The 19730-nt window shown below is 45.8% G+C and overlaps 1 protein-coding gene across 1 annotated transcript; it reads left to right on the forward strand.

Moving 5' to 3' along the window:
- The first annotated feature begins 7856 nt into the window (after positions 1-7856).
- LOC140358778 (armadillo repeat-containing protein 5-like) lies at positions 7857-19041 on the forward strand. The gene is made up of 9 exons (XM_072443826.1): positions 7857-8050; positions 9872-10016; positions 10656-10686; positions 11244-11354; positions 13647-14376; positions 14910-15134; positions 15515-16119; positions 16578-16710; positions 17905-19041. The coding sequence occupies exons 1-9, from the start codon at positions 7857-7859 to the stop codon at positions 18971-18973; spliced, it is 3243 nt and encodes a 1080-aa protein (XP_072299927.1). The 3' UTR covers positions 18974-19041.
- The last annotated feature ends 689 nt before the right edge of the window (positions 19042-19730 follow it).

Genomic DNA, 19730 nt, shown 5'->3' on the forward strand with positions numbered 1-19730 from the left:
CCCTTCCGCACAGGTATACACATGAAGCTGCTTTTACCGTTAGTGTTTTTGCCAGTTTGTCATTGTGGATGGTTATTAGAAGTCGAAGACCGTGTCGGAGGAACGGAAGAGAAAAGGTTAAAGGGGCCGCACTAGATCCAGACAAGAGTAAACATCGGCTCTTGCTGCTGGAGTCCAGTAAGAGATGGAGATGGCTGCACATCGTGAAACTCCACCAGTGGTCGACTAAAGTACTGAAACACGCACACACACAGTTTTAAGCAGTTTTAGCATTTACATTTTGCAACAGTGCAGTGGCACTTGTGGCCTCTAGAGGTGCAAGACCGGCAATTAACATGGTGTAACTTTTAAGTCTAAGTCAAAGGATTGAAACTATAAAAATAGGGAGTGTCTACAGAGCTGCGGCGAGCGCCCAAATCTGCTGTGTAATTTTGTGCCGCGGCTCCTGAAACTGCTGCGCTATTTGACCACGCCGTTTTAGACCGGTTAGGGTCAGGGTTAGGGTTAAGGTTAAGGTTAGGGTTAAGGTTAGGGTTAGGGTTAAGGTTAGGGTCAGGGTTAGGGTCAGGGTTAGGGTCAGGGTTAGGGTTAAGGTTAGGGTTAGCCATGAGGCTATATGGCAGTGCCGCGGTTCCTAAAACTGCTGGGCCATTTGACCGCGCCGCGGCTCTGCAGCCACGGCTATAAAAATAATGTTTTGCCCAGATTTCTCTTTCTGTTCCAGACTTTTCCGATTTCCATCCCCAACCAGCTGCATGCCATATAAATCTTGAGATTGCTTTATTCATCAAAGAAAAAAAAATCTGTATCCGATACAAAACTCTACAATCATCAAAAGAAAAAGGAGGCGGTGTTTACCTTGTCTGAAATATTACTTTATTTCGAGTGTTGCTGGTGTGACCCAGAATATTAAGCTCAATTGAAAAATATTGAGAGTAATGTTGTGCCCGAGGTTCCTGTGCAGGCCTTACTGGCAGATGTGTCTTTTGGGGAGGTGGAGAACCCTGGAAGAAGCTAATTAGATAAGATAAGATATTCCTTTATTGTCCCACATGGGGAAATTTCATTGGTGCAACGCAGGTAGATACAGAGGTAGATACAGAAGAAAAGAACAGATCACTTATAGGAAGTCTGAAAAACACTTTCAGTAGAAGATCTCCTATAAATAAATAAAAACTCCCATAGACAAATAAATAAATAAATACCATTGCATGTGATCACGACAGTAATTGCACATGAATATGTGTCACGACAGCACATAGATTGCACATGAATTTCACAGTAATTGCACATGAATTGCAAACTAAACAAAGATGTTAAATCTGTGCCGTTAGGTGTGAAATTCTGATCGTAAGCCAATCAATTTAAGATTTAAAGTCTGGACAACAAAAGGTATAAATGTTTTTTTTACCAGATTGTAAAGCAGAATCATATGAAGAAGTATTTACAAATAAGGCAAGGCAAGTTTATTTGTAGAGCACATTTGATACACAAGTCAATTCAAAGTGCTTCACTGCAGGAAAAATGCTTTCAAATCACAAATAAATTACAGAAACAGAAATACAATAAAATTAACTAAATTAAAAATTATCAATCCAACTGATTGTCTAAACTAATAAAATAACAAACAAAAGAGATGAGTGCAAAGAAAAAATCCTTTCAGTCATATGCGCAGCTAAACAAAACTGTTTTTAGCTTAGATTTGAACATTGTCAGAGTAGAACCTGTCTCACATCTTCAGGAAGACTGTTCCAGGTTTTAGCTGCATAAAACTGAAACGCAGATTCCCCATGTTTAGTCCTGACTCTGGGCACCAGCAGGAGGCCCGTCCCTGAGGTCCTCAGAGTCCGAGATGGTTCATATGGCACTAACATATAAGAAGTTATTATTTTCACACCTCTGCTCCAGCCCATCAGCACCCCACTTCACCTGGACTCACCCATCCCCCCAGCACACAGTCCCCCTGCCATCCACTGACTGTCACAGCAGCACAGGTGAGGAGTGAGCTGAAGAGGATGAAAGTGAGGAAGACGGCAGGACCTGACGGCATCAGCTCCAGGCTCCTTAAGTCCTGCGCAGATGAACTGTGTGGAGTTATGGAGCATGTCTTCAACATGAGCCTGAAGCTGAGGGTGGTAACACAGGTCTGGAAGACCTCCTGCAGTTTGCATATCGGCCTGGCATCGGAGTGGAGGACGCCGTCATCTCCCTGCTGCACCGCTCTCTCTCTCACCTGGAAAAGCCTGGCAGCTCTGTGAGGATCCTGTTCTTCGATCTCTCCAGCGCCTTCAACACCATCAGCCAATGCTCCTGAGGGACAAGCTGGAGACGGCTGGTGTGGAGTATGACCTGGCAGAGTGGATCCTGGACTACCTCACAGACCGACCCCAGTTTGTGAGAGCCCGGGACTGTGTGTCTGACACTCGGACCTGCAGTGTGGGGGCGCCCCAGGGCACTGTCCTCGCACCCTTTCTCTTCACCCTCTACACTGCAGACTTCAGACATGACACAGACAGCTGTGTCCTGCAGAAGTTCTCTGACGACTCTGCCATCATCGGACTCATCACGGACGACGATGATGCGGAGTACAGAGGACTGGAGCAGGACTTTGTGGACTGGTGTCAGCGGAACCACCTCCTCATCAACGCGGGGAAGACCAAGGAGATGGTGGTGGATTTCCGCAGACGCCACCCCACTGCCCCCTCACCAGTGAACATCCAGGGACGGGACATTGAGAGAGTGGACTCATACAAGTACCTGGGTGTTCATCTGAACCACAAACTGGACTGGACTCATAACACAGACGCACTGTACAGGAAGAGCCAGAGTCGGCTCTACCTCCTGAGGAGACTCAGGTCTTTTGGAGTGACAGGGCCACTCCTGAAGACCTTCTACGACTCTGTGGTGGCATCAGCTCCTGTAGGTGTGGCCTGCTGGAGCAGCAGCATCACAGAGGGAGAGGAAGAGGCTGGACAGAGTCATCAAGAAGTCCAGCTCCGTCCTGGGCTGTGCTCTGGACTCGGTGCAGGAGGTGGGGGACAGAAGGGTCCTGGCTAGATTCACATCTATGCTGGACCATGAGGGTCACCCCCTGCAGGACACTCTGTCCGCTCTAGAGAGCAGCTTCAGTGAGAGACTGATCCACCCTCGCTGTGTGAAGGAGACGTTTCAATATGTGTAATACTGTGACATGTCAATCATTCTGGTGGAATATTTTCTGTCCATATGACGGCTGTAAATAAGCGTGTTACTAAGAAATAGTATAATATAATATATTTTTATTATTTACTTCTGTACCTAATCTGTGTTGCAACACTGGACTTTCCCCATTAGAAATTAGACCGACTAATGACCACCATAACCCTTTGACAAATATTACAATACATCAAAGCTCATAAATCTGAACCCAAAAGGGGAATCATATCTAAAATAAATATATTAACAATCTGAGCAGTCACTGATTACATTAAGGGTCAATGGGAAAGAGAGGATCACTTTGTTCTGGAGGATGAAGAGTGGGAAAGTATTTGTACATCTCACTGGAGAACCACAGGATCACATGTTTGGAGAGAATTCTGTTGGGATTAGAAACCAGACACACTTTTCCATGTCAAAGGGCACATGACTCACAGGGAAATACAGACTGTTGGAGAGGATGTGGCAGCAGGAGGCAGACTGTTGGAGAGGATGTGGCAGCAGAACGCAGACTGTTGGAGAGGATGTAGCAGCAGGAGGGAGACTGTTGGAGAGGATGTGGCAGCAGGAGGCAGACTGTTGGAGAGGATCTGGCAGCAGGAGGCAGACTGTTGGAGAGGATGTGGCAGCAGGAGGCAGACTGTTGGAGAGGATGTGGCAGCAGGAGGGAGACTGTTGGAGAGGATGTGGCAGCAGGAGGGAGACTGTTGGAGAGGATGTGGCAGCAGGAGGCAGACTGTTGGAGAGGATGTGGCAGCAGGAGGGAGACTGTTGGAGAGGATGTGGCAGCAGGAGGCAGACTGTTGGAGAGGATGTGGCAGCAGGAGGGAGACTGTTGGAGAGGATGTGGCAGCAGGAGGGAGACTGTTGGAGAGGATGTGGCAGCAGGAGGGAGACTGTTGGAGAGGATGTGGCAGCAGGAGGCAGACTGTTGGAGAGGATGTGGCAGCAGGAGGGAGACTGTTGGAGAGGATGTGGCAGCAGGAGGGAGACTGTTGGAGAGGATGTGGCAGCAGGAGGGAGACTGTTGGAGAGGATGTGGCAGCAGGAGGGAGACTGTTGGAGAGGATCTGGCAGCAGGAGGCAGACTGTTGGAGAGGATCTGGCAGCAGGAGGCAGACTGTTGGAGAGGATGTGGCAGCAGGAGGCAGACTGTTGGAGAGGATGTGGCAGCAGGAGGGAGACTGTTGGAGAGGATGTGGCAGCAGGAGGGAGACTGTTGGAGAGGATGTGGCAGCAGGAGGCAGACTGTTGGAGAGGATGTGGCAGCAGGAGGGAGACTGTTGGAGAGGATGTGGCAGCAGGAGGCAGACTGTTGGAGAGGATGTGGCAGCAGGAGGGAGACTGTTGGAGAGGATGTGGCAGCAGGAGGGAGACTGTTGGAGAGGATGTGGCAGCAGGAGGGAGACTGTTGGAGAGGATGTGGCAGCAGGAGGCAGACTGTTGGAGAGGATGTGGCAGCAGGAGGGAGACTGTTGGAGAGGATGTGGCAGCAGGAGGGAGACTGTTGGAGAGGATGTGGCAGCAGGAGGGAGACTGTTGGAGAGGATGTGGCAGCAGGAGGGAGACTGTTGGAGAAGATGTGGCAGCAGGACGCAGACTGTTGGAGAGGATGTGGCAGCAGGAGGGAGACTGTTGGAGAGGATGTGGCAGCAGGAGGGAGACTGTTGGAGAGGATGTGGCAGCAGGAGGGAGACTGTTGGAGAAGATGTGGCAGCAGGACGCAGACTGTTGGAGAGGATGTGGCAGCAGGAGGGAGACTGTTGGAGAGGATGTGGCAGCAGGAGGCAGACTGTTGGAGAGGATGTGGCAGCAGGAGGGAGACTGTTGGAGAGGATGTGGCAGCAGGAGGCAGACTGTTGGAGAGGATGTGGCAGCAGGAGGGAGACTGTTGGAGAGGATGTGGCAGCAGGAGGGAGACTACTATCATGTGTTCTGGGATTGTCCTGTTCTTCACAAGTTTTGGAGTCAGTTCAACAAAGCCTTACAGACAATTTATTACTATGACGATTTATCACCATCCACTGGATTTATGAACTCTGTATTTGGGCCTCAGGACTCTGTATTTGGGCCTCAGGACTCTGTATTTGGGCTCTGTATTTTTATTTATGTGTGTCATTATCTCTTATATGTTTTGTGCTTGGATGTTGAGTACTTTTTGTATTGTTTTGACTAAATAACAATGAAAAATAAAGTGATTAATTAAAAAATAAATCTTGATTTTCAAACTATAGTATTCAATTGTTTGTTTTTTCCTGGAGAGCAACTTTTGTCACAAGGAGTTTGATACAACAGTTATGTTGTTGTTGTTGTTGTTGTTGTTGTTGTTGTTGTTGTTGTTGTTGTTGTTGTTTTATGGCGGTTGACATCCGAGTGTTGCATTACCGCCAGACTTTATTCCTTAGACTTTGTCGTAGTCCTAAAAGTTCTTCTTCCAGTGCCTTGACTTCCAGTGCTTTGTCCTCAGACTCTGTCGTAGTCCGTAAAAGTACTCCTTCCATTGCTTTGGTGTTAAAAAGTCTACGCCGTGCGTCTACGAGCTGCCACTCGTAGACGCACGGCTCTTGTTGTTGTTTTATGGCGGTTGGCATCCAATTGTTGCATTACCACCAGACTTTATTCCTCAGACTTTTCGTACGTCCGTAAAAGTACTCCTTCCATTGCTTTGGTGTTACAAAGCCCATGAGGTCATGATATGTCTTTGTGACTAGAACAACAACAATCGGCTTTATTCCAGGGAGACTCTTCTTCATCTTCCTCTCCTTCTTTGACGTTCGGTGCTTCCACCGTACAGCTTTATTCTTTAGGCTTCATTCTATAGGCTTTAATATGTCCACTGATGTCGCCGCTTGGCAGCCGTGCGTCTACGAGACTGGACGAGGACAGGAGACCACCCCCACCCCCATCTCGTCAGTCTGATCACTCTGACTCCCCACAAGCAGACCCCCATCACTCCGACTCCCATTTAGCGCCTTTAGCCTGTTTTCTATATCTGCCCAATCAAGCTCCTTTGTTCCAAGGAATCTCCCTGCAGCTTTAGCAATGATCCTGATCCTTTCAGTTCTGCTTTGAGTCTGAGCAGCACAGTTTACAACATCCACCATAAAGAGTACAAAATCCTCTCTATCCACAACCAGGGTATTCTCATTAATTCTGGAACCTGCACACTTGGGACCTCCACTCTTGAAACCTTCACACTTCTTGGGAGCCACGCTGGCCTTTCTCATTTCGCCCTGGCTGGGAGCAGCGCTGGCTCCTCTCTCTGTATTTACTCTAAACTCGTTACTTGAAACTTTCTTGACTGCATCTGCATAGGATATACCTTGAGAGACCTTTATTTTCTGCACCTCAGCAGCTCTTTTGCTAAACCTGCATCCCCCGTAGGCAGAGCTATGTTCTTCCCCACAGTTACAGCACTTCAGTTTTGCTCCCACGTCACACTTCCCATACTCATGATCTCCTGCACATTTACCACATCTTTGCCTCCCTCTACAGACCGCTGCAATATGCCCAAAGCGCTGGCACTTAAAGCAATGCAGGGGCGGCGAAACATATGGCCTGACGCTATGGCACATGTACCCAATGAACACCTTACTAGGCAGGCACCTCCCTTCAAGTGTTATGACTTCTTCTGTTACTGTTAATGGCAGTTGGCAGCCGACTGAAAAGGTGCATTTACCGCCACCTACTGTAGAAGACGTACATCTACACGCTATACAACGCTTTACAACACTATAAAACGCTATACAACACTATACAACACTATAGCATTTAAAAAAAAGAGAAAGAGAGAGAAATGGACGATGATGTCATACAGTACACATTCCGTCTACTTTGATGACATACATTAAGTCACTCAATGATCCATTTAATAGAACACAAAGTGGGGCAGCCGCCATAGAAGAAGAAGACGAAGAAGAAGACAAGAAGAAGACATTTACCAACGAAAGAAGTCTAAAGAATAAAGAAAAAAGTCTAAAGAACAAAGAACAAAGACTAAAGACTAAAGAATAAAGAATAAAGTCTAAGACGTACAACTACAGTGGGCGGCAGTAATGTAAAGCTTAATGCCAACCGCCATAAAACAACAACAACAACAACTTGGATATCGACCGCCATAATACACCTAAGAAAAAGAGGAAGAAGAAGAACGATTAAATGTAATAATCTTAGGATTCGTAAATCCTTTGGGTGTTTCTTAAACTGGTGCAGAGCTGCAGTGAGGTGAGCGTCTGAAACATTTTTACATCCCATGACTTTGTGTATAGAAGATAATTCGTTTCATCAGATTTTCATTTACATTGTGTTTTTCTCAGTTTAAAAATTCAGAACGAAAAATGCACATTTTCAATTTTCGATGCATAGATTTCCAATTCAAGTCTAAATTCAGTGTTAAATGAATTCACAGTGAATTTAGCGTAATTGATCCAAGTGAGTGAATTTTATTATATTGAATCTTTGCAGAGAAGTTACACATTCTGAATTTAAACTTTTCATTTTTAAACTCAGGAAAATGCATACAAACAGCGATTGAAATTAAGAATAAAAACAATTAAGGCAAACATGTTTGAGTTACAGAAGTTACAAAACAACTTTCCATACATTTCCATTGCTAATTTGAACGTGTCCTTTTCCCCCTCAGACATTTAAACGGTTAAAAAATGGCGTCTGTGTCGAGAGGCGATTGCAAACTTTCAGTGTCTTCCTCCAAAGACCCGGAGCTGTGTCTGTCCTGGTGCATCTCCAAACTGCACACAAAGTCAGACAAAAGTCAAATGGACCTGGACAAGCGCGCGAGGATGGCCCAGTGGCGCGCCCTGGTGGCCATACGCACGCACCACATCAAAGGTCACAGGTCGGTGCAGAGACACGATACCATCCAATAATCTCCCTTAAAGGTGGTATGGACGATTTTTTTCAGATTTTTTTTTAATCATATTTCCTCGTGGCGTGGATAAATTATTAGTCCTGCCACGTATCAATCATAAAATGCACCTACCGCTCACCTGCAGCCGCGTCAGGCTCGTCCCCACATTTCCGCGTGCCTAAGCGCATGGATCTATCATAATATAGTTCCCTCAGTGTATGGGGCAAAATGAAGACGGAGAAAGACAGTTCGAGCTGTGGACAGAAATCTACGGGAGACGAGAGATGCGATGCGATCCGTTGCGCTAATAAACAAACGCACGTGTGTGTTGTATCAGTCCACACGGGGGAGTGCGCATGCGCACTTCCGCCTGAGTTCTCAAATCGCCGAAAAATCGCCTTTAAACCGCCTTTAAATCACAAACATTCGGGACGGGACAAGATCTCGCAAGATGATTTAGCAAAATGTGGAAAAGCATCTTGGGAGATTCTTTTTTTTCTGTGCGTTTACTTTTGGGCGTGTTTCACCTCTTGAGAAGCTTTAGTTAAAACGGCAGAGCTACAATGACAGCAAAAAATTATCAAAATAAATCAGAACTAGTTTTGATACTCATTTGAAGTCTGTATGACATATTAGACTTCACTTTTCAGAAAAAGAAAGATTACATTTAAGATTTTACCAAACATTTTGCCTGTTTTTCTCCAATTTGACAACGTGGGTGACGTTCATAATGTCACTTCCTGGTTTGACGGTGAATATGACATAGGGAGAGGCAAGTATTGATACTAAAGAAAATCACATGAACAGGGGAAAATCTCCTTTTTCAATCTTGAACTTCATCAGAACTATTGTAAGACCACAAAGTTTGATAAAGAAAGAACTATTATTTTTGTATTATTATTTTAATATTAGACTTTTGTGTTAAACCTTGACCTAAAATATAGACGCACGGTGGCAAACCAACATCACATGATCTCCATTTCTTATTTTCTTTAACATTAGACTGTTTAGTTGTTATGAGTGACTGTAAATGAAGCAGTCATTATTAGTTACCGTGGAGCTTTATTGAGTGTTTTTTTTTTTTTTTTACAGCATAGAGTAAAACACACACTTTAAAGATCTCCAGTAGGTGGCGGTAAATGCACCTTTTCAGTTGGCTGCCAACCGCCATTAAAAGTAACAGAAAAAGAAGACTATGTAATACATTACGCAGTCACTATTTGTTCCTGAGATTCTTTATTATTTGTTTTTTTGGGACGTTTCACTGGTCACATTTCTTGTCCGATTTTCGTCATTCAAGGTTCTTTTGGTCGATATTTTCTGTTCGATTCTTGCTGTTGCTTTTGGTATTCCTCGGTTTTGTAATTTTTCTGGGATTCATCGTCAAAGTTGGAATTTTTCTTATCTTTTAGAGTGGCGGGATAGTAGTACTAGTTATTTCTATAACTACTTTGCAGTTGTAGAACTTCTAGTACCTGTAGCAGTGTTTACGTCATGCTATGATCATGTCTACTGTACAGGATATGGCCATGCATTTCGCTGTCACTCACACACGGCTTCTTGATCTGTTTTATTTTTATACCAACGCGTTTTTCGTCATGCATCACAAGTCGCATCCAGTTGTTTATCGTCATAGTTTTAATCAGTGCCATTCAACACAAAAAAGTCACATTTCGTCGACTGAACTCTGCTCCAAACCACGTGTTGAGAGGATCCACTGTGGATTTCTGCCTTAAAAAGAGCAGCTCTAAACAACTGCATCTTGTTTATCTCATTATTTACTCATCAGAGAGTGTGCTGCTCCTGTAGGTCGTCGATCTCGCGGTTCCGGCGTGAGGGAGGACTCGGGCCCCTCCTGGAGCTGCTCAAACAGTCCGACTGCGACAGAAAGACGCTGGACCTGGGCCTGAGCATTCTGGGAAACTGCTGCACCGAGAGGGAGACGTGCGCTCAGGTGAGGACAGTCAGGGACCACGTGACAAATAAGTCTCTAAAACAACTTTTGAAATACGATATATGGCTATGACGATGAACAATGATATTCAAACTACTTTATGCTCCTGAAACAATAACCAGGATCATCTCAGAAAACTTAATCCAAATATACAAACGCATTAAAAACATGAACTGTAAAGGGAAAAGCAGAATTAAACACTTAAGTACCAGTAGTTATTGTCTGTAATGAGTAATAGGCGATGCTTATTTTAAAAAATGTACACTATAAATATTCACCGGGAGGGTTTATCCCTCTATACTTAACAAACAATGTTAAGTCATTATAAATTGCAGCTCTGCAGGAGGAAAAGTGACTTATTTATGGGATACATATTGTGTGCCCTGGATACATATTTTATTCTGAAATTCTTGGCAATTTTTTTGGTAATGATGAGTAAAGTCTGAGAATAAGTTTTGACTGTGGGACGTTTGGTCTCTAAACACTTTTGGATGCTTTATTCTTGTTTTTTCCCCTTTTATAGCTGGACTATATTGTTTATGGGAAATCTGTCTCTATATCTGAGCAAGACTTTTGATTTATTTGGACTAAAATGGTAGTTTCCTGCTGTTGTAACGATGGTTCTGTTTTCTAATGCAGGTTCGCAAACTGGATGGAATCAACATTATAGGTCAGTGAACTCATGGAACTGTTACTTTCGTTATGGTGTAAAGTTCTTATTTTTTTATAAGCTTTTGTTGTGAAAGATGCAATTAAATCTAAATTTCTTACAAGAAGTCAAATAAAGCAAGGATAAGCACATCAGAGGCCTCATCAATTTAATTTATATACAACCGAACCAAAATAATCATGGGCCTAAAACAGAACCCTGTGGAACTCCTCACTCAGTTCTCCACAAACAGGATTCACTTCCATTTAACATATCGGAATCTGTTCAACTAAGACTGTCCTTTTCTTGTTTGATTTGATTAGATTATTAAATACAAATTTCAAATATATGAATAAACTTCTCAGATTTTCATCAATAACACACTTTATTCATAAACATTCTCTATCTAGAGCCCTTCAGTCGCCATATTTACACCTTTATTTGGTTAGAAAGTCTTTAAAAAGTCTCATGGTGCCATAGAAATAATGGGTTGACTGTGAAACACTAAAATGAACAATGCTCATTATCTAAAAAGTCAAATACCAAACTGACCAAACTGTTCTGTTTCCTGGCTGCAGTGGACGTCATGAAGAGGCAGGTGGCGCTGGTGTCAGTGCAGAACAGAGCGGCTCGAGCTCTGGGGAACCTGGCCCTGGATCCAGAGAGTTCAGCCCTGATCCACGCAGCCGGTGAGACACTGCCCTCATGTGTCAACACTGAGAATTACTCCACAGACCCTCTGATGTTTGTAAAGCCAAATGTGCACACGTACATTTGAGTGTTTAATTCCGCACACGTTTTAATAGTGTATTTATTGTGTGAGTGTGAATAAAGATAATGGCTATAGGCAAGGCAAGTTTATTCATAGAGCACATTTCATATACAAGGCAATTCAAAGTGCTTCACAGAACACTTTAAAAGTCCATTATTATCCCCCAGATTTCTAACTTGATTTGTAGGTTTTAGAGCGAGACTCTAGAGGTGACGCTAACACTTTCTCTTTGTTTCTGTGGGACAAAAACGATGATTTCAGTCTTGTCTGAGTTCAGCTGGAGAAAGTTGTTTTGCATCCACACACTGACTCTGGCACCAGCAGGAGGCCCTCTGGCACCAGCAGGAGGCCCTCTGGCACCAGCAGGAGGCCGGTCCACACATCCACACACTGATCTGTTGGATGCAGTGACAGAGTGAATCCACTGGTCCATATTCACCTGCCGATAGTGAAACATAGATCTGACTCGTCTGCATCATTGTGATAGGACACATTTTCACTGTGTATCATCTGACCTAACGGCAGCATGTAGAGGTGGAACAGAAGGGGACCCAGGACTGACCCTTGGGGCATGCCACAGGTTAGGGCAATTTAGGGCAGTGCCAGTGATGCCCACCCAGTCCTCTAGTCTCTGTAAGAAGATCCCATGATCGACAGTGTCAAAAGCAGCACTCAGATCCAACAGAATTAAGACTGAGGCTTTGCCCGTGTCAGTGTTCAGGCGGATGTCGTTTGTCACCATGACAACAACAGTCTCAGTGCTGTGATGAGGTCTAAAACCTGACTGAAAAACATCAAATGAGTTGTTTATTAAGAGGAAATCTGTGAGCTGTTGGTAAACAACATTTTCAAGGACTTTGCCCCAAAATGTCAGATTAGAGATGGGCCGGTAATGACTCAGTACTGCAGCATCAAGACTGCTCTTCTTTAGGAGAGGCTTTATGACCGCAGTTTTCAAAGACATTGGGAATGTTCCAGATCTAAGTGACATTCAAGATTATAAGAAGAAATAAAAATATAGCCGCAAGCGGCAATGATCGGCCCTCGCCACGCCTCCACGCCGCAAGAGGAGGGGGCGCTAACGCGCCCCAATTGTCCTTTTATTACATCTACTGCTGAATCTGTGACGCTGTCACATCTTCTCCCCTTTGTTTTACCATCAAAAAGCAATTTTATTTTGAATTTTTGGCAAAATGTGCGGACAGCACAGATACCGTGACTCTTTGAATAAAAATGTGGATAACTTTTGGATGGTCCATCCAAAAGTGACTCGCATTTTGTTTTCCCATCTGTATGATGTGACTACAGAAATAGCACTAGGGGGGGCTATTTTTACACAGGGCCCCGGGTTGGTTTAATTTTTAATATGACAATAAGTCCTGGCAACGCTTAGACCCAGTGCATCCTATGTATGGGAGATACCAGGTGAAAGGCGAGGGGGGATGGGTGATGGGGCTTTTGTAGCCGTGGAGAGTTTGGGACCAAGTGAAAGGCGAGGGGGGATGGGTGATGGGGCTTTTGTAGCCGGGGAGAGTTTGGGACCAGGTGAAAGGCGAGGGGGTGGGCTTTTGTTGGTGTAGTCGGCTTGTGCAGGAAAGAGTTGATAAGTGTTGATATAACTCTTGATCTTGCTATATTGGGTGTGAGTGGAGCCATCTAAACTCTTTGATCAGACATTCAAAATGGCTGGGAAGGCCCCTTGGTGAGGGTGGAGATGGGAAGGAGAGTGAGGAAGTGGGAGTAGATATTGCAGGGGGGATCCAGGGCTGCTCTGAGGACAGGGACGATGACAGGGATGCTGTCGAGCCTGTCACAGATGGGTCCAAAGCCTTTGATGAGGACCCTATGGGGAATGACTCCTGCGCTGGCTGCGGTGAAGATTGTTGTGGTGCTGTTGCTAATGAGTCCTGGCGGTGGAGGTGATTGTGGAGCAGCTGGAGCTGAAACCTTTGCTGCTGATGGTGGTGGTGGAGCGGCTGCTGATGAATCCTTTGGTGGAGGCTGTGGTTGTGGTGCTGTCGATGCTGAAACATTGGCTCGGTTACTATCGAGGAATCACCAGCATAAGAGTTTAGCTGATTTCAAAATCATTCCTCCTCTTCATAAATCTCTGCACATAAAACAATATAAATGACACACAGCTTACACACTCACTCAGATGAATACAGAGTGGGAGGCCATCTGACGTTTGTTTTTTTGTTTTTTTCAGGTGGTGTTCCTCTGCTGCTTCTCTGCGTCTCTCAGTCGACCTCTTCGTTCTCTCCATCGTCTCCTCACTCTTCCTCCAGCAGTTCCACTGCTCCGTCCTCTCCTTCTTCTCCTGCTACTCCCGACAGTACCACTACTTCTACTACTACTTCTACTTCGTCCACTCGTCCCTCCAGTCCTCTGCTGGAGTCCAATCCTGGTCTTGAATGTGCACAGTCGGCCGCCCGTGCTCTGCTTTACCTCTGCGACTCCTCGTCCCATCGCCTGGCTCTACTCTCTCACGGCACGTTCTCGTCTCTGGCGCCGCTCGTCGTCCCCGAGTTCCCCTCCGCCTTGCGCCGTGCCGCCCTCCGCGCCCTCCACGAGCTCACACGGGGCTGCGGCGTCAAGTGTGCACGGCAGGTGGCTCGCTCCGGGATCCTGCCTCAGCTCGGGGCCCTGGCAAATGGAGAAGAAGAGGAGGAGGAGGACAAGGAGATGGAGGAGCTGGCGCTGAAGACTCTGGCTAACGTGTGCGCTCAGGGCTGCCTGCGCCCCCTGGTGGGCTCTCTGGGCGTCATCCAGAGGTTCTGCGACGAGGTGAAGAAGGACGCGCTGAAGTCGGGCGTGTTTCTCAAAGCGCTGTGTCTCTGCTGCAAAGAGGCGGTGAACAGAGCCAAAGTGAAGGACTCTGGAGGCCTGGAGCTGCTCACGGGATTCATCGCATCGCACCAGGACCATCCTCTGTCCAGGTACAGGCCCATGTCTCAGGGTTTAGATCCTCTGTCCAGGTACAGGCCCATGTCTCAGGGTTTAGATCCTCTGTCCAGGTCTCAGGGTTTAGATCCTCTGTCCAGGTCTCAGGGTTTAGATCCTCTGTCCAGGTTAAGGTTCTGATGAAGAGGAAGTGTACTAGAGTGTAACTCTAACTTTTAGTCACGTTTTTGACAATTTTTTTTGTTTTTGGTCACTTCATGCTGATTTTCGTTGCTTTTTAGATGCTTTTTGATGCTTCTACTCATTTTTGTCACTTTTGATCACCTTTTGTCACTAATAGTTTGGAGCTCCTCTTGAGCTAAAGCCTACTTTGGGAGATAAAACCTCTCAGGGTACACTTTAGAAAGAACTCTGAAGGAATTTGAAAGTATAGTGTATGAATGTAGTGACGCAAATCCTCTTTTCCAATAAAAGTTACACATTTCAACATTTCGGCTCATGGATTTGTTCTAAAATGGGCTCGTTCTAATATTCTCTAACCCTTACTAACCCTTTGCACTCCGTTTAGGCTGGCGATCGGGGCCTGTGTGGACTTTGTGTTTGACGAGGTTGCCATGGAGAGGTTGCTGGAGCTGGGGCTGGTGGCGGTGTTGGTGGTGCGTCTGGTGCGTCTCTGTGAAGGCTCATACCTGCCCCCTGCTGACGTGCCAAAGGATTGCATGGACTTCTTTGACTTTCCTGCTCCTGAAGAGAAGAAGGGAGCGCTGTGCTCGTCCAGCTTCCTCAGCCTCAGGTTAAAGTCGTGTTTAGACCCACGTTTAGCAACAAAACAGGACAGACCACTAATAACAATAACTTGCTGTGACTCTTTCAAAGTGTCACAAACTTACTATTATTATTATTGGCTAAAAACTACGCATATAAAAAGCAGCAGAAAACAGGAATTTGTCCCTCTCTACATTTGGGTGACGGGTTTGTCATTCTTTGTTGAAAGGTGCTTGCAGTTTGGTGATGGGCTCCACAGCTGCTGACGGTGGTTTAGTGATTCACAGCGAGAAGATCGTGGGTTTGATTCCTGATCGCGCTATAAGGGGCAGCTAGCTTTAACGTCACCTTTGACAGCACTTTGAAACGTTTCTTTCTGCAATTGACATAGTTTCCCTTTTGTTTCAGGTCCTGGCTGTTGTCTGAAGGCCTCATCTCGTCTGAAGGCGATTTACTCGACTCCTCGTCCACACCGGAGTCAGACTGGAGCGGGCTGCACCTGTCGTCTGCTTCTACAACTACAGCTGCTCCTGCTGCTCCTGCTCCCTCCTGCAGCCACAAACCTCCTTCTAAGTTCAAACTGGGCTCGCCACATCGTGGAAAACACAGAGTGTCGGTTCTGAAGTTCACGCTCGAGACGCCTCCACCGTCTGCGTGTCGCTCGGCGTCGTACCACCCGTACCACCCGGAGCCCTGGACGCCCGAGTCGCCCATCCTGCTGCTGTTGTCACGTTTCTCGCACGTTCCGGACCCAAGTGCGGCTTTGGTGAACACGGCGGTGATGTCGGGGCTGCTGCTGTACCTGACGAGCCACCCGGACCCGAGCGCGCGCTGTTTCAGGCTCTTACTGCGGCTCAGCGAGAACCCCAACTGTCTGCAGGCGATGGTGCGGAGCGGAGCGGCCGCCATGATCCAGTATCGCCTGTGTGGAAGACGAGAAGAACGAGAGGAGCGAGAAGAACGAGAGGAGCAGAGGCAGAGCCCGCGAGTGAAGGCCAAAGTCCAGCAACTCGGTAAGAAATAACCACTGCTCTTTAAACACAAGCTTATTAAAGTACATACATATGATTGTGGGTTCAATTCCCGGGCCAGACCAACATCACATGATGTTTTTTCCCGTGTTAAGGTCATGCAGTGTTCTCTCCCGGTTCTCCAGCTCCCTCCCACTGTCCAAAGACATGCATATGCATGCATATGGCAAAATTGGCAACTCTAAATTGGGCGAGTGAATGGTTGTTTGTGTGTCTATGTCTATGTTGGCCACTGTTCAGGGTCGTGAGACTAAAGTCACGCGCGACCCCTAATGGGAAAAAGCAGTAGAAAATGAATGAATGAATGGAACCGGTAAGAGGAATAGTCAATACCACCGATATGGCTGAAATCTTCTTAATATCCATCCCTCTTCATATCAAAACCACACCTCTCTTTAAGAAGGTTCTCTGTGAAGCCTCCTGACCCTGTGCTCCTCCAGGCCTGAGCCTCCTGACCAACCTCCAGCTCCAGTGTGAAGGAGCGTTTGGAGCCGGAGTCCTGAGCCACCTCCTGCTGACGGGATCAGAGTCTGACCGGCTCCACAGCGCCCTCTGCCTGCCACTGCTCACCAGGTACAGCGCCAAACACACATGGACATCCCATCGATAGTTATTCTGTTCACTTCACGACTATCACTATCAAAGACTTCTGCCGAAATTTTGCACAATTAATACATTCTTTTTGAAGGATTGACGTGGGCGGGAACCTGTCCTATCCTTGCTGAATAATTTATTTCCAATGTAGTTTATTCTATCCAATTCAGTGAAGAAAAATGTAAAGAGCAGTACATAGGAGAGTCAAGAGGCTTTATCAGCACAGAAGACACTCAAGTTCAGGACCCCAGAGTGTCATGCATCTGCATATTAAAGCCTCTAACCACTCTATTGAAGACAGTGAGGAGAAGATTTTAAGCAGGAGAAAGATGGTTTGAAGTGAGTTAATGAGGCAATTTTTGTTAAAAAATAAAGACCAACATTAAATAGGAATGGGACGTTAAGATTTAACCTTCCAGTTGTTTATAATGGAATTTTGAATCCCTGGAAAGGTTGACGCCCAGAGCATTTGGATGCTAATCAGCTACACAGGGAGGAGAGAGAGTGAGCCAGGTACAATAGGAGGCTGATAGCCCATTAAAGGACTGATAGTAAACAAAGAGCCTAGTTTGATAGAAAACAAAGTGGTTCAGTTTCTGCTGAAACCAACAACACATTTTCATCAGGAGGTCCCGCCCGGGGCCTACCCAGAGTAGGATAAATATCTGAGTTCCTGGTCTTGATTTACAGATTGAGAATGACTCGTAACCCTGACTTCGTTTTTCCTAAAACAGAGTCCACATGATACAACTGAATCTTTTTCTACAATGGAACACTCTTGGACGAATGAGGGATTACACCGGCATGTACCTAAAATAAAAAAATAATTTAAAATGTTTTACATTTGTAACCGGTCCCTCTTGAAAAAAGAGGCTAACGATAAATAATAAAAGTTTGTTAGTGCATGGACATTAGATCAAATAAAAATGTCCAATTATGAAAGTTAGTTGCCACTGTTCTTCAGTAGACCTTTACAGTCAGAAATTGGCTGCTGGAACGAAATGTTGTATACTGTAGATTACCATGGCAATGTGCTTTATCATGGCGATGAGTAGGCGGATCTTGCCCCTGAAAATGATAAATAACTTTTTAAACCTGTTAAATACGTAACCCAATATTTAACACATTTACATTTGTAACTGTGGTTAAAAATTATCATTTGTTTCCTTCCAGTAACAAGACTCTGTTGAAGAAGCTCCTGTTGGGCAGCGGCGGTCTGCAGTTTGCTCTTCAGCCTCTAGGGGGCGACACACACTCAAACCAAACGACTCCACCTCAGGATGAGTCTCCACAGTGTCCTCTGCGTGCGCTCTACCTCCCCCTGCTGGCTGGATGCCTCTCTGCACTCACAAAACCCTGCGTCAGAACCGGCTTCACTTCCACAAACGCTGTTTGCTCGCTCTCGTCTCCTGCCACCAAAAAACCCCGCCTCTCCTCGCCGTCCTGCCACTATAGCGCTGCTGCCTTTGACCTCAGCTTCCTATTGGATGACGGCGAGACGTTATCGGCCAATCGCGATGCTGTATCAGGGGACCAGACCTCCAGCGAGTATTTCCAAGCTCTTCTGAACGGGGGGTTTGGCGAAGCGACCAGCAAAGGCTCCATTCCCATTAAAGAAGTTAGCAGCGCGATGCTAGCTCCCGTTTTGCATTACCTCCATGGCTGTCGCTTCAACGCCGCGGCAACGGACAAGTGTCAAATGTTAGACAGTTTTGCTGACGGCGTGATGAGCGAAAACGATCGATTGGAGGAAACGCGTCTCGGCAATGCGATGATCGGTGCCTGTCGGTTTTTAGTCGCCGATTTGCAAAAAGAGTTGGAAGACGTTTGCGTTTCGTCACTCGCGTATGGATGGAACCGCGTCGAGAGAGACATTTGCAAAGACATAAGCGAAAAAGTGTCAACCCAAACTTTAGATTTCGACGAGAAAACGCAAGAAAGTCCAGATGCAAAACCTCAAAAACGGAAATGCGCAGACAGCGCTTCGTCAGAGAACTTTGTGAACAGTGGTTGGATTTTGGCGCGTCTTCCACAGATGTATTGGTTTTCGCAGAGGTACAGTTACTCAAACCTGCGGTACACCTGCCTTGCCATCCTCCTGGGGGCGCCGATCTCTCAGTCCCAGGTCGCAGACGCTCTCAGGAGCCTGGTCCAAGAGGCCGACTGCATTCAGATGCTCAAACTGGACTTGGTCCAATTGGTGACGGAGGCTTTGAGCTGCAAAGGGAACGTCAGCTGTTGAAAAAGACTGAGAAATGAGAAAAACCACTGGAGTTACAATGATCTTGATTTAGTTGGCTTTAGGGCTGCAGCTAACAATTGTTTCGTTAGTTGCAGCCCTTATATGTGTATTGTGTGCACCCCGGGGTTTTATGCATGATCAGTGTATCTAAATGTAGATCATGTAGTCATAAAATGAATTTCACTTTTCTAAAACTATATCGCACACATTCAATATTTTATCAATCACTTTTAAAATTAAAATAAATAAACACAATATCTCATACTTCAACATCTTTTCTGCAGGGTTTACCACTGGCCACCAGAGGTCACTACAGTCTAAGCTCCTCCGTAGCGTGTGTAAGCGGCTGCAGTTTTCGGTAGGATTATCACGAACAAAAGACTTGAACGCACAAGACAATTTTACACATACCCCAGGTCATCCATATCTTTCCAACGGGAACTTCTAAAACACATTAGAACGTACAACACTTTAACTTCCATGACTGACTGCAGTCATGGAAGTTAAAGTGTTGTACGTTCTAATGTGTTTTAGAAGTTCCCGTTGGAAAGATATGGATGACCTGGGGTATGTGTAAAATTGTCTTGTGCGTTCAAGTCTTTTGTTCGTGATAATCCTACCGAAAACTGCAGCCGCTTACACACGCTACGGAGGAGCTTAGACTGTAGTGATTTACTTACACCAAGTTAACACCTGGACACCTGGACTTCCACACACGTCTATCCTACTCCCCCATTCAATTTGGATACGACAATGA

Source organism: Eucyclogobius newberryi, unplaced genomic scaffold (assembly GCF_026437365.1).
Source record: "Eucyclogobius newberryi isolate DKJ021-1_F unplaced genomic scaffold, fEucNew1.0.hap1 SCAF_13, whole genome shotgun sequence".
NCBI classification, from domain to species: domain Eukaryota; kingdom Metazoa; phylum Chordata; class Actinopteri; order Gobiiformes; family Gobiidae; genus Eucyclogobius; species Eucyclogobius newberryi.

Coding starts and splice junctions, on each gene's coding strand:
- LOC140358778 (XM_072443826.1), top strand. CDS start 7,857: ATGGCGTCTGTGTCGAGAGGCGATTGCAAACTTTCAGTGTCTTCCTCC. Junction 8,051..9,871: donor CACCACATCAAAGGTCACAG/GTCGGTGCAGAG, acceptor CTGCTCCTGTAG/GTCGTCGATCTCGCGGTTCC. Junction 11,355..13,646: donor AGCCCTGATCCACGCAGCCG/GTGAGACACTGC, acceptor TGTTTTTTTCAG/GTGGTGTTCCTCTGCTGCTT.